Source organism: Chionomys nivalis, chromosome 2 (assembly GCF_950005125.1).
Source record: "Chionomys nivalis chromosome 2, mChiNiv1.1, whole genome shotgun sequence".
In the NCBI taxonomy this organism is placed as follows: domain Eukaryota; kingdom Metazoa; phylum Chordata; class Mammalia; order Rodentia; family Cricetidae; genus Chionomys; species Chionomys nivalis.
Genome location: NC_080087.1, coordinates 77,125,665 through 77,139,177, shown reverse-complemented (window position 1 = coordinate 77,139,177; position 13,513 = coordinate 77,125,665). Strand labels below are relative to the sequence as shown.

General features: G+C 50.0%; 1 protein-coding gene across 1 annotated transcript in view; it reads right to left on the bottom strand.

Moving 5' to 3' along the window:
* The window catches only part of Nova2 (NOVA alternative splicing regulator 2), a 40,643-nt gene extending 28,672 nt beyond the window's left edge, over window positions 1-11,971 (bottom strand). The window contains exon 1 of the mRNA XM_057761992.1: window positions 11,252-11,971. Coding sequence (XP_057617975.1) covers window positions 11,252-11,531 — 280 coding nt within the window. The 5' untranslated portion in view covers window positions 11,532-11,971. The remainder of the gene's footprint in view (window positions 1-11,251) is intronic.
* Window positions 11,972-13,513: the final 1,542 nt, after the last annotated feature.

Here is a 13,513-nt window from a genome sequence, read left to right as displayed (position 1 = left end):
ATGGGTAGGTGTTAAATTCTTTCCTCTTCAGCATGGGTCCTTCAGAGTGAGGGTTCTGGGTTCCTACTACGTTTTGTATAGTGGTGTAGGGTACAGTGGCTGGACTTAGCCTTCTAAGCATAAGGAGGAAGTCAAGAATAAATGGGTTTTATTGAGCCCAAGGCAATCCTCTTAAAATGGCCTAATCAGACCATTAAGCCTATTAGGTAATTAACCCCCCCCCCCAGCCCAGGGAAACTTCTCATCCATCATTGGACCCCTGCTCAACTCACTTTCTTTCTTTTATCCCCCCTTACTTTTTTTTTTTTTTTTGATGCAGCTTAGTCTCAAATCCATAATCCTCCTGCCTCAGTCACTCAGGTGCTGCATTGACAGGCTACATCATGATGACTTTCTCTCCTAGGTTCCCTTTAGATGCTCTTAAGTGTCTATCTCTGAAAGCTGGCTGTCCACACCTCATTCCCTCTGTCCTGGATTCCCTCAAGCTCCAGCTGGGGACTTCCATACAGAGCAGACAGGCAATCCCAAGTGAACTGTGAATTTTGTTATTGAAAGTCTGAATGGTAGCTGGGTGGTGGTGGTGCACGCCTTTAATTCCAGCACTCAGGAAGCAGACACAGGCAGATCTCTGTGAGTTTGAGGCCAGCCTGGTCTACAAAGCGAGTTTCAGGCTAGGCTCCAAAGCTACACAGAGAAACCTGTCTTTAAAAACCAAACCCTCTCCACAAAAGGAAGTCTGTATGGACTTGGATACTTCATCCCACCTCTTTTCTGGCCTCAGTTTCCTAACAGTAAAATTGGGGACACAGTAGCGCTGACTCTCAGGGGACATAATCATTCACTTAACAATGAACCGGAAAGTAGCTGGAATGTTCTGGGCACACAGCACTTACACACACCACATGCCACCTATCACCACTACCGTTCGTTGTCTATGTGTTGTTTTTGAGACTGGTTGTCTGTCCTGAAACTCACTCTGTAAACCAGCTCTCCAACTCACAGAGATCCTCCTGCCTCTGCCTCGGGAGTGCTGGGTCTCTATCTAGTTCAGAATGGCCTTGAACTCCTGAGCCTCCCGCCTCAACCTTTCAAGAGTTTGTAGTAAAGTTCTGTTCAGTGCTCAGCACAGAATGGGTGCTCTCTGGGTAGAAAACCAATGCTTGAAGTTGGGGGGTTTTGTTGGGAGGTAGGAGAAAGAGGGGGAACTCTTTCCCTTATCATCTTGTCTGCCCAAACTGTGCCCCACTTTTTGGAAGAGAAATGATTTCTTTTAGCCCACCCTCTCTCTGTATGTATGTATGCAGCACACATAGAGATCAGAGAATAATCTGTGGCTGCCAATTCTTTCCCTCTACTTAGGACATCACAGGCAGTAGTACATGCCTTACCAGATGAGTCATCTCACCTGTTCTTTTACTTTCTTTTTGTGGTTCTAATGATTGAATTGAACTTAGGGCTTCCTATATACTAGACAAGTGCTCTACAACTGAGCCACACCTTCAGCCCTCACTGGGGATTCTAGGCAGGGGCTCTACCACTGAGCCATGCCCCTAACCCCCACGTGGGTAGATTTGAAGCAAGTGCTCTACCAGTGAGCTATATTTTCTAGCCTTCTTTTTAGTTTTTTGAGATAGGCTCTAAATTATCCAGAATGACCTTCAACACACAAGCCTCTTCACCTCAATCTCCAGAGCAGCTGGAATTACAAGCCAGTGCTTTCCTACCATGCCTGGGGATGGTCTCTCGATACACGGGAAACTGCACACCTAGTTTCCTGTTTGGAACCTCTCTAGTACCTCCCTTTGTAGAGTGTTGTCATTACAGTTTGTTTGCTTCCCCCACCTGTGTGTGCGTGTGTGCGCACGCACATGTGTGTGTGTCTGCATGTGTGTGTGTGCGTGCGTCTGTATGGGTGCCATGGCAGGAGTACGGAGGTCAGAGAATAACTTTGGGGAGCTGATTGTCTCCCTCCTACCATGTGGGTCCTAGGGAGTGAACTCAGATCATCAAGCTTAGGAGGAAGTTTTGTTTTTAATCCGCTGAGCCCTCTCACCAGCTCTCTAGCTTTCTTCTGCCATATACTTGATTTCTGCCCTCCTATGCACTCCCGAGTCACGACATCTCTCCTTCTCCTCTTCTTTCCCCCACTTTCTGCAAGGAGCTCCCCTTGAATAGCTGCCCAATTCCCATGCTTGCATTAGATCCTGGGGATAGAGCAGGAGGCCCACACAGACAATTCATTTTTCCTTAAACTTTTAAGACACAGAAACACATTTATTTAAAGGGGCAAATTCTGGACCAGCTAGATGGCTCAAGAGATTTCAAGTCAGGTATGGCTGTGCATGTTCTGTATCTTAGTATTCAGGAAGCTGAAGTATTTGAAATGTCCAGCCCAGCCTGGATTGCAGAGGGAGTTTCTGTTAAAAAAAAACCCACCAAAGCCGGGCGGTGGTGGCACACGCCTTTAATCCCAGCACTTGGGAGGCAGAGGCAGAGGCAGGCGGATCTCTGTTAGTTTGAGGCCAGCCTGGTCTACAAGAGCTAGTTCCAGGACAGGAACCAAAAGCTACGGAGGAACCCTGTCTCGAAAAATCAAAAAAAAAAAAAACCACCAAAGAAACCTGGGCTGGCAAGATGGCTCAGTGGGTAAGGGTGCTGACCCCAAACATGACCACTGGGGTTCCATCCCTCAGTTCCACTGTGTGGAAGAAGAGAATCAACTGTTCAGGCTGTTCTTTGAATTCTTTGACCCCCCGCTTGTACATCACCTCATAGGTACACACATGCACATGCGCGTGTACACACACACACATCCTTAGTGAATAACTAATTAACTAAATAAATGTAATGAAAACAAACAACGGTGGTGGAAGGGACACAGACAGCACAACAGGGCATGATGGGACACACCTGTAATCCAAGCACCCAACAAGCATTAACAGGAGAGTCAGGATAACACAAGCCTGGACCACAGAGAGAGCTGCAGGCCCACCTACCCAACATGAGACCCTGTCTCCGAAAAGAAAAACAAGAAAAAAACCCAAATGAAGCAAAATATAGCCAAGTTTCTCTCAGATGCAGAATCCATCTAATTATTGGGATTGTGGATGTACTCAGAGGTAGTTGCTTGTCTAGCATGTATGATGTCCTATGTTCAATCCCCAGCACCATGGAAACTGGGCACAGTGGCACACACCTGTAATGTTAACATTTGGGCGGTGGAAACAGGAGAATCAAGAGTTCAAGATCATGCCGGGCTACTTACAGAGTTTAAGGTGAGCCTGAACTACATAAGACCCTGTCTCAAAAAAGTATGTATGTATTCATGTGTGTGTGTATGTATGTATACATGTATGTATGTATGATCCAGCCATACATCTATCATCCATGTAAGACATGAAGTCAGAAGAACCATTGGTATTGGAGAAGAAAGGGAGGGACAAGCGAGGGTAACTGAGGGTAAGTATTAACAGAGCACAACGGTATACTTATGAAAATATCATAACAAGGGGCCAGTGAGATGCCTCATCAGGTAAAGGCATTTGCCACCGACCCTAACAACTCAAGCTTAATCCCTGGGACCCACATGGTGCAAGGAGAGAACCACTATTCTCAGACCTCCACAAGTGCACAGATACCCACACACATTCTAGTATTCATGTGTGCACATGTGCACACACACAAAATGAATGAATGTATAAATTTAAAATGTTAAAAATTCACAATAAAACTCATTGTTTTACCCACCAAAAAAACCAACCAACCAACAAACAAACAAACAAAAAAAAAACTGAAAGAAAATAATCCACCGAAAGAGTTGGGATGAGATTTTAAAACCCCTGCCAATAATTACAGTTGTGCAGGTAGAAATGGCTTTTCCTCGGGCTGGAGAGATGGCTCAGTGGTTAAGAGCATTGCCTGCTCTTCCAAAGGTCCTGAGTTCAATTCCCAGCAACCACATGGTGGCTCACAACCATCTGTAAAGAGGTCTGGCGCCCTCTTCTGGCCTTCAGGCATACACACAGACAGAATATTGTATACATAATAAATAAATAAATATTTTAAAAAAATGGCTTTTCCTCTTTTCAACATAACTCACAATAGTCAAAAAGAAAATAAAAGCACTCGTGGGTGATGAGCCCTCCTGACTGTAGAAACTCAAAAACATTAACTCCAGGAGTTCCCACTGTGGAACTGTTAGCACCTGTCCTTTCTAGAAACTTCCACCTAGCCTTCCTGCTTAGGGCGTGACACACCATGGAGTCCCACCTCTTTTGGGAAGGAACCAGGCCTCTGTTTGCTACCACAAAGGCAGAGTCCTTGACCTTGGCTGAACCTGGAACCCCCAGACTTCACAGGCCTTTCTTTCCCTGTCTGAACAGTCAACGCTGAACTTTCTGTGCCTGTGAGGAAGCTCTGCCAGAGGCCAGAGCTTGCCCTTGTCCACTCCCAGCCTATTCTAAGTAGCTCCTTTGGGATTCCTGCAGTTCCCAGAGCCCAGTGACTGGGAAGCTGAGGAGGAAAACCTCCATGCCCCTTTTGCACCCGTCTCCTCCAGGGCTGCAATGTCAAGCATGGCCACCTCAAGACAAAGCTGGCTCAGCTGACTCCTGCCTACTATGCCCCTGGCCAACTCTTCCCTTCATGCCCAACCCCCTCATGATCCTTCCAGTCCACTCAACCAGTCCACTGCCTTACAAATACAGTTTGTCTACCCAAGAGATAAGAGTGAACTCACTGTCACAGAGTGAATCCTGTAAGGTGACTTAGCTCCCTAGGGGATCACCAGTGACAAAATTAGAGCCCAGGCTGAGGTAGTGCTACACATTTCTAATCTCAAGACTCAAGAGACAGAGGCAGGAGGATTGCTGCAAGTTCAAAACCAGCTGGGCTACACACCTAGACTATCCAAGGCTACAAAACTCTTGTCTTGATACAAAACAAGAGAAAACACCACACGCACATGTGTACAAGCCAAAAAGCTTTTGAGACTTGAGAGGGACAGCTCAGTGGTTAAAAGTATTTGCTGTGCAACCATGGGAATCCGAGTCTGGATTCTAGCACCTATACAAAAAGTCTCACACTCAAGGATGCCTTCAACCCAGTACTGTGGTGGGTGGAGACGCAAGGCTTGCTGGTGCTTGCCTGCTGTCAGCCTAGCTGAGAAAAGCAAGATCCATGTTCAAGCAGAGACCCCAGCTCAAAAGAATAAGGCAGAAGGTGATAGAGGAGACATTGGAGATCTTCCTCTAATGCACACACACACACACACACACACACATGCGCGCGCGCACAAATGCATGTACATATGCACACAAGCATGCACACATGCACACACACAGCATGCACATGGAATCAAAGAAGCACACATCTTGGAGAGGTGGTTTTGGGTGATACCAGGTCTAGAGGGAAACAAAGTTGGGGTGTTGTTCTCATGGTACCTGTTCTTGGTGGGGGTTGGGAATGTCACTGGAAATATCAGGAGGGGGTGTCACCAGGGAAAGCCAAGTGACATCAAGGTTATGGTGTGGAAGCATGTGCTAGGGAGGGGTTGAACATCAAGGCATTTGGGGTCCCCTTATACACAATCATGTGCCAGTTTGTGCAGAAGAGCAGGTTATCTGGATTGTGCTTGCTCAGAGTGACATCCTGAAGATGTGACACTATCAGAGAGACCAAGAGACCGGTGCACTGGGCCTGGAGACATGGGGTAGGGCACTTGCCTAGCGTATGTGAAGTCCTGGGTCCAATTCTATAGCATACCAAAAGAGAAGAAAAGAGGAGGCGGGGGGGGGGGAAGGGTGGTGCTGGCAGGATGGCTTACCAAATGGAGGTGCCTGCCACCAAAACCAATGACCTGAGTTTGATGCCTGGAACCATACCGTGGAAGGAGAGAACCACGTTTCACAAGCTGACCTGATGTGCCCCATCCACTTGAACGAATAAATATAATAAGATTGTAAACAAAACAAATCAAACAAAAAGCAACAGTAAAGCCCCCTTAGGCGACTTTCCCTTTAATGACAAAAAACAAGACAAAAAATGGTTATTCTGGGACTGAAGAGATGGCAAGCCAGTTAAGAGGGCATACTGTCTTGGCAAACGTCAGGAACGCCATTGCCAGTACCCACATCTGGCAGCTTACAACTGCTCCAGGGGATCTCACACCTCTGGCCTCTGAGGGCACACACACACAAGCATATGCACACACACAATTTAATCCTTTTTTAAAAAAGGATTATCCTTCTACATTCTCGGTAGGTAGAATCACAAGCCACAATAGATGGGGGGGGGGTGCCATTAGTGAAAGCGCGAGACGGCTCTTAGTGACAATATACGCCAGCAAGAAGTCTGGAGTTTGGATACCCAGGACCCAACGAATGTGGGGGCGGTTATCATGTCTGGTCTCACAGGGAATTTCAGTAACTAGACAGAACCGCCCAGTTCAGTCAGTTTATCTAGAGCAGTAAATCCTACTGACCCAATTTTCCAGAGGGGAGACTGAGGCTTGGAGCATGAGAGTCCCATGCCAAATACACTGGCAAAATGCCTTGAACCTTCCAAGGTTTCCTTTCACGACTCTTTTTGTTTAAGTTTTAGATTTATTTATTTATATGTATAAGTGATTTGCTTAAGGGAGCACATGAGAGAAAAACACTCAGAGACATAAATCTTAAAAAAAAAAAAAGTTTGTCGGCACTGTTTGTATGTGGATCACAAGTGTGCCTAGTGCTCTTGGAAGTCAGAAGAGGGCAGTGGGTCCCCAGGAACTGTAGTTACAGTTGGTTGTGTGGGTGCTGAGAATTGAACTAGGGTCTTCTGTGAGAACACAAGTGCTCTTAACTGCTGAGCCACCTTTCCAGTCCACATCTACCCAGAACTCAGAGCTCTTGTTCTGGTGGCGTGTGTGTGCATGCATGTGTGCGTGTGTGTGGTGGGGAGGGATTCTGGGGTTAAGATCTGGGTGAGGAGCTCCTGGGGTATGAGTTATGTCTGTGCCTGCAGATGGTGGGCCAGACGAGATTATCAGGTCACTATAGTTAGCGCTTAAGAATTACAGTCTGCGCTATAAGTGACACTCTGTTAAATTCATTTTTTATTACTGTGTGTGCGCATGATGTATGTGTGGGCTCATGGGCCATGGTGTATGCATGGAGGGCGGAGGGCAGCTCTTTGGAGGTGTGTCTCTCCTTTCACCTTTGCATGGGATACAGGGATCACATCCACATGATTAGGCTTATGCAGCAAGCACCTGTACCAGCTGAGCCACTTGAGGCTCTCTGTGGGGGCACTCAAGTCTATGAGACAGGTCCCCTGCCCCAAACCTCGGTGCCTTGGACGTGCTAGGCAAATATTTGATTGCTGAGTCACACCCCCGCCCCTCTCTGGGGGATTCTAGGCAGGGGCTCTACCACTGAGCCACACCCCAGCCCCTCACTGGGGGATTCCAGGCAGGAGCTCTACCATAGTGGCATGCACCTAGGCTCCTACTAGAGGATTCTAGGCAAAGGCTGCATAGCTGAGCTACATCCCCAGCCCCATTTTTATTTGTTTATTCATTTTTCTGTTTTGTTTTTGTTAAATTTTTGAGACAGGGTCTGGCTATGCAGCTCAGGATGGCCTTGAACTTTCAATCATCCCACCTTAACCTCTTCTCTCTCTACAGCTGGGATCACAGGCAGGTTTTTTTTTTTTTTTTTTTTTTTTTTTTTTTTTTTTTTTTTTTTTTTTGTCTTCAAATAACTCCCGAGGTTGGATTTTCTTCCAATTTCTTCACTGGAATCCTCTTGCCCTGAGTACATCCTTTTCCTCCCAGTGGCATTTGTCACCCAGCCAGGTATCCAGACACCAGCCAGAGGAGCCACTAGCTTCTGTCCCTCCCACCCCCACTGCCCTAACGAGGTTTGTTTGGTCTGCTATCACCTGTGATGCCCTAGTCACTGCTGTGAACCTCAGTGTCTTCTTTAACAGGGCATCCACCATAGACTCTGTCCACACAGCAGAGCCAGCCTCATGAGTTCAAATCACAGTCCTGTTTCTTCTTCTTCTTTTTTTTTTAAAAATATTTATTTATTTATTATGTATACAATATTCTGTCTGTGTGTATGCCTGCAGGCCAGAAGAGTGCACCAGACCCCATTACAGATGGTTGTGAGCCACCATGTGGTTGCTGGGAATTGAACTCAGGACCTTTGGAAGAGCAGGCAATGCTCTTAACCTCTGAGCCATCTCTCCAGCCCCTCCTGTTTCTTCTTAGCTGAGTGTTCTTGCCCAAGTTCCCAAGCCTTTCTGTGCTTCAGCCGTTCATTTGAAAGATGGGTATTGGAATTGGAAGTATCCAATGACCCATGTCCAATAGTTTCCACAATACTTCCTGGCACCATAAATGTTAGCCGTGACTATAATTTATTGATATTTTTGCATCATAGCATGTGGGGAGAATGAGATGGAATTGCATGCCAGGCATTAAGCAATGATATGCTAGCCATTATGACATCAATGTCATTATTGTTAAGTCTGCATTTGGAAGCTGGGGACACAGAAGCTCAGAAAGGGTTAGCCAAGCATCCCACAGTCACCACTGTCCTCCATTGAAAGGAACCAGTGAGCTGGGCGGTGGTGGCGCACACCTTTAATCCCAGGACTCGGGAGGCAGAGACAGGCAGATCTCTGTGAGTTCGAGGCCAGCCTGGTCTACAGAGGGAGTTCAGGATAGGCTCCAAAGCTACAGAGAAACCCTGTCTTGAAAAACAAAAAAGAGAGAGAGAGAGAGAGAAAAAAAAAGAACCAGCAATTTTGAGATCAAAGTCACCAATACTTGCCTTGCTCTAGGGTATTTTTCTCAATAGAGGACTGTTCTTTTGTATTTCCTGGCCTCAGTTTCCCCAAATACACTCTGGAGGTGGAGAAGGGTCTGCAGGCTATAATCCCTAAAGACTCCACTTAGTTTTGCCATTGTAGAAGGAAACATGAAATTCCAAGTCTCCCTGACCTGCAGCCAGTGAGTCCAGAGTTCAATAAATCCTGGATCTGTCACTTAAGAGCCCTGTGACCTTGGATAAGCTGTTTCATCTCACTGAGCCTCAGTTTCCCTCACTGGTTAACACACACACACACACACGCTCGCGCACACACACGTACACACACACACACACACACAGAGAGAGAGAGAGAGAGAGAGAGAGAGAGAGAGAGAGAGAGAGAGAGCCCTTTCAATAATCTCTTCAGGGGTTGTATTGAGAAATCCACCCAGATCTCAGAGCCCGCCTGGTGGGAGTGAGCACCACAAGCAGCACTGGAAGGGACCTTCGTTAGCAGTCACTCATGACAATTGCCGCCTTGCCAAATCTGGGTTCCTGATCCTTTCTGGGACTGGCAACAGCAGCAGGCAGGAAGGAAGAAAGGAAGCCGGCTTTGGACATTTTCATGTGTGTGCTGGGGGTGGGTGCAGGAAGACTGGGCAGGAAATTCTCTCCCACCCTCCCCCAACTTCCCTTTCCTTCAATTTCTGCTGAGCACCCTCCCTGGCATTCAAGGGAACTTGGAATCCTGTCCCACCTGACTTGAGGTGAGGTGGCCTGGATTGAGAGAAAGAAGTGGGAGCTCCCTGTATTCCAAGGGAGGCAGTGGGGAGTCGGCACCTGACTGTCAGTGAGCCAAGCTAGAGGAAGGTTATAGACACTCTTTGCTCAAGACAAGATGAAGAGGGGATTTTAAGATCACGTGAGAGAATCTATTTTGGGGTCTCCTCCCTATCAGAGAGCCGGAGAGTTCTGAGAATCTCCCTTCTCTCATGTCCCATGTTTTCTGAACCCACTAGCATCAAGGGTAGCACCTCGAGTCCCCTGCTTAGCGTGGCCTTTTTTGCTATGCACACACACCTCTCGCAGATGACACACATAGAGGGTCTGTCCGTTCTGCGTTGCCCACACGTCTCTGAGGTATCTAACATTGAGTTGTCTCTCACACACACACACACATGTTGTCACACCCCATATCTTCCCCGCAGCTCTGGTGTAACACATCCAGCTATTCTACACACACCTCCCTGTGTTACATACACATCATCTCCCAGATGCAGGGTGTCTGTCCTAAGCATGCATCCCTAGTCACTTGGAAGTCCATTTTTTGCTTTCCTTATGAACACACCCTCAATGGGTTTCACTGAACCATAAGCCCCAGCTCTCTTTTCATACCCTCAACCACCCCCAGTTACACACCCCTTCTGATGTCACTGTTGCACACCTCCATGTGTCACACCCAACCATAGCCTCTCTGGAGTCACACCCACACCCTTTTCCTTGTCACATCCCCGCATCAGCTTCTCCTGGTCCCACTCCACCCCATACGCATTGGTAACCCACATGTAGCACTCTTTCCCCAATCCACACATATTCCCATGGTTCACACCCCGAGTCCATCCTTTCTGCCTCCCTACACACCCCCTTGCATGTCACACACACCCCTCTCACTCATGTGTCACAGTACAAGAACCCCCTCTGGTGTGACAAGCACATACCTTCCCATGTCACACATCCACGCTGGAGGGTCTCATATCCAGCTGTGTGTTTTACACACCCACTCACACCCACTACCCTGTCATATCCATGGTCTCTTAATGTCGCATATTCAGGCCCCACAGGACCCACACAGATACACACACCTGTCCAGGCCTTTCATCTCTTTCCCCTCCAGTTTTACACACCCACCCTTTCCTGCATGTCACCCAACACACCCACCCAGCTTGTCCCCACGCATGGTCTCGCATACAGTCCACACCCGCCCCTTTCCGGGACAGCCCTTGCTCAGGACATCCCCAGGGAGGGAGGTTCAGAAGCTCCCGGTCCACAGGCCTGTCTCTACTCCTTCCCCTCCCCCAACCGGGATACGCAAACCCGGGGGAACACCCCTGCCCCGAAAGGGTCACATCACACACCCCTCAAGGACACACTGGCTCCAGAAGGGACCCACGCCCCTCATCCTTGACTCCCCCCCACCCCACAAGGACACTTACCACCCCCTCCCCCCCAGTCCCTCTCATCGCAGACAAAGCTCTCAGCCCCAGGGGCCTCGGCGACAAGAGAAAGGGGTCCGTCCTGGTCCCCAGCTCCTCGCGGAGGAGCGCCCCTCCCCTCCCCGGAGGACTTGCACCTGCCAGCCAGGGATGGGGGGGATGATGGAGGACGGCGATGCCCCCTTCGGCGCGCAATTCCCCCACGCCCCACGCCGCGGTCCCGCAGCCCTGCCTCACCTCCCGTGTTGCTGCGCTTTGTGCAGACCACCTCGGGGGGCGTCTCGAGGGGCCTCTTGCGGGAATCCGGGGCCTCGGGCTCCATGGGGGGGGCCTGGGGCGGCGGCTGCTGCTGCTGCTGCGGCGGCTGCGGCGGCGGCGGCGGCTGCTGTGGCGGCGGGGACGGCTGCTGGGGAGGCTGGGGCTGCGGCGGCGGCGGCGGCGGCGGGGGCGGCGGCGGCTGCGGGGCCGCGGAGGCCGTGAAGAGGCCGTGCACCGCGCCGGCGGCCATCATCCTCATGGTGGGGGGGCGGGGGAGGGGGAGGGGAAGAAGGGGGAGGGGAGGGGGCGGTGAGGAGGGGGAGGGGAGCGGCGGGGAGGGAAGCGGGAGGGGGGGAGAGCGCTGACAGAGCTGGGAGGACGGGGAAGAGTAGGTGGAGAGGGTGTGAGGGGGGGATATGGGATGGAGAACTGAGGGGTGGGGTCCTGATCTCTCAAAGATCACCGAAGCCGGCACTTGGCTGAGCCAGTGGAGTGCAGAGGGGACAGGACACCCTCTCTGTGCCCTTTCTTGGTGGTTCCCCACAGATGCGGAGGGCCGAACCCCCCTCCCAAGGCCCTGTTCAGGGCGGGGGGCCGGAGATAAGAAGCGGAGGCGGCCGCTAATGGGGGCCCGGGGGGCTGCGGGCGCGGGCGGCAGCGGCGACGGGGCTGGTGGTGGTGGCTGCTGGCCCGAGCATCTTCTCAGCCTAGGCTCCCACAGCGTCCTGGCCCCTCCCACTCGCGCAAGGTCACGCCCATGCCCAGACAGGGCCACGCCCTTAGGCACCCTCATTGGTCCACTTTTGAAGCCTGGGCCACGGTCCTCCGGGTTGGCCACGCCTATCACTCTTAGAAGCGGGAGACCTGACTCCCCCCCCTGCAGGGTATAATAAGGACCATGAGGCTCCTCCACGCCTTCCTTCCTTACCCTTCACCCTTTTATTTGCCGAGGGGCAGGGCAGGACAGAGTCAAATGTAACCCAAGCTGACTTTGAACTCACTTTGTAGCTCAGGCTACCCTTGAACTCCGGATTCTACCGCCTCCATCCCTCAAGTGCTGGGATTAGGGGGATGTGCGTGACAACCTTAGCTACTTTCCCCTTCTAAAGAGCATTTCTTAATTTTCATTTAATCCTACAGGGAAACAAAGATGGGACGTACTTTTATTTATTAATCTGTCTTACAGCTGAGGGTATTGAGCCTCAAAGACCTGAAACAGCCAAGCGTGAGTGCTCACTCACATAATCCTAGCACTTGAAGGGAGGAGGCAGGAGAATTGCCTTGAGTCTGAGGTCAGACTGGGTTACAGTGTAAGACCTTTTGTTAAGAAACAAACAACAACCCAAGCAACAAGAAATGAAACGAACAAACAAACAAAACAAAAGAAAGAAGAAAAGGGAACAATGGCAAGTGGTCCCTATCACTTGGTCACAACAACAAATGTCCCTTCAAGTGCCATCTGACTGTCAGCAAGAAAATTCCCCTTTGGATTGTCCATCTATCCATGAAGAACGGATATAAGGGTACTGTTGGGCTCACAGGACTGAAATCAAGTTAAAACAAGTAGCTGTCACAGAAGCCAACTGGCACTCAGTTCCATCAACAGTACTGATGGCCCACCCACTGAGTGACAGATACTGCCCTAGACCCTGGGACACAGCACGGAACAAAACAGCCTTACTGCTTTGTAGAGTAAGTATTATCATTCTGGTCACTCGATAGAAATTTTTGATTTTCAGATGACAGAGTGGAGGCCGCTTTCAGAAAGGCTTTCCCAAGGGCACACGGTTAGACAGGAAGAAAACTGGAATTTGGACGGAGGACAAACCTAATTCCAAAGCCTGAAGCCATAGGAGATAGGAGGCGCTTCGTTGGAGTGGGTTGTTGCCAATATTCTGTGTTCTCAGATATATGCGTTTTCTGCTCCCTAGCTGTCTGGTCTCCAGGGCTTTCTTCCTTTCTAGCTTGGTCAGAGGCAAGTCTAGTCACAGAAGGGTCCAGGAAGGGGTAGCTGTGGCAGCTGGGGGGGGGAGGTCTGTGACACTAGGATCTGCTCCACTCCACCTGCCCCTCCCTTGCTGTGCTCTCAGGTCCCCAGGACAGTGGAGGCAGCAGATGGCCTAGGGTGGATGAGGTGGATGCCCATCTGTCCCCTCCCCCCATTGTCCCTTCAGCCAAGGGGGATGGGAGGGGTTGTGGTCCACTGCAGTCTGGATCCTCCCCCTCTATCTTCCTGGAGGG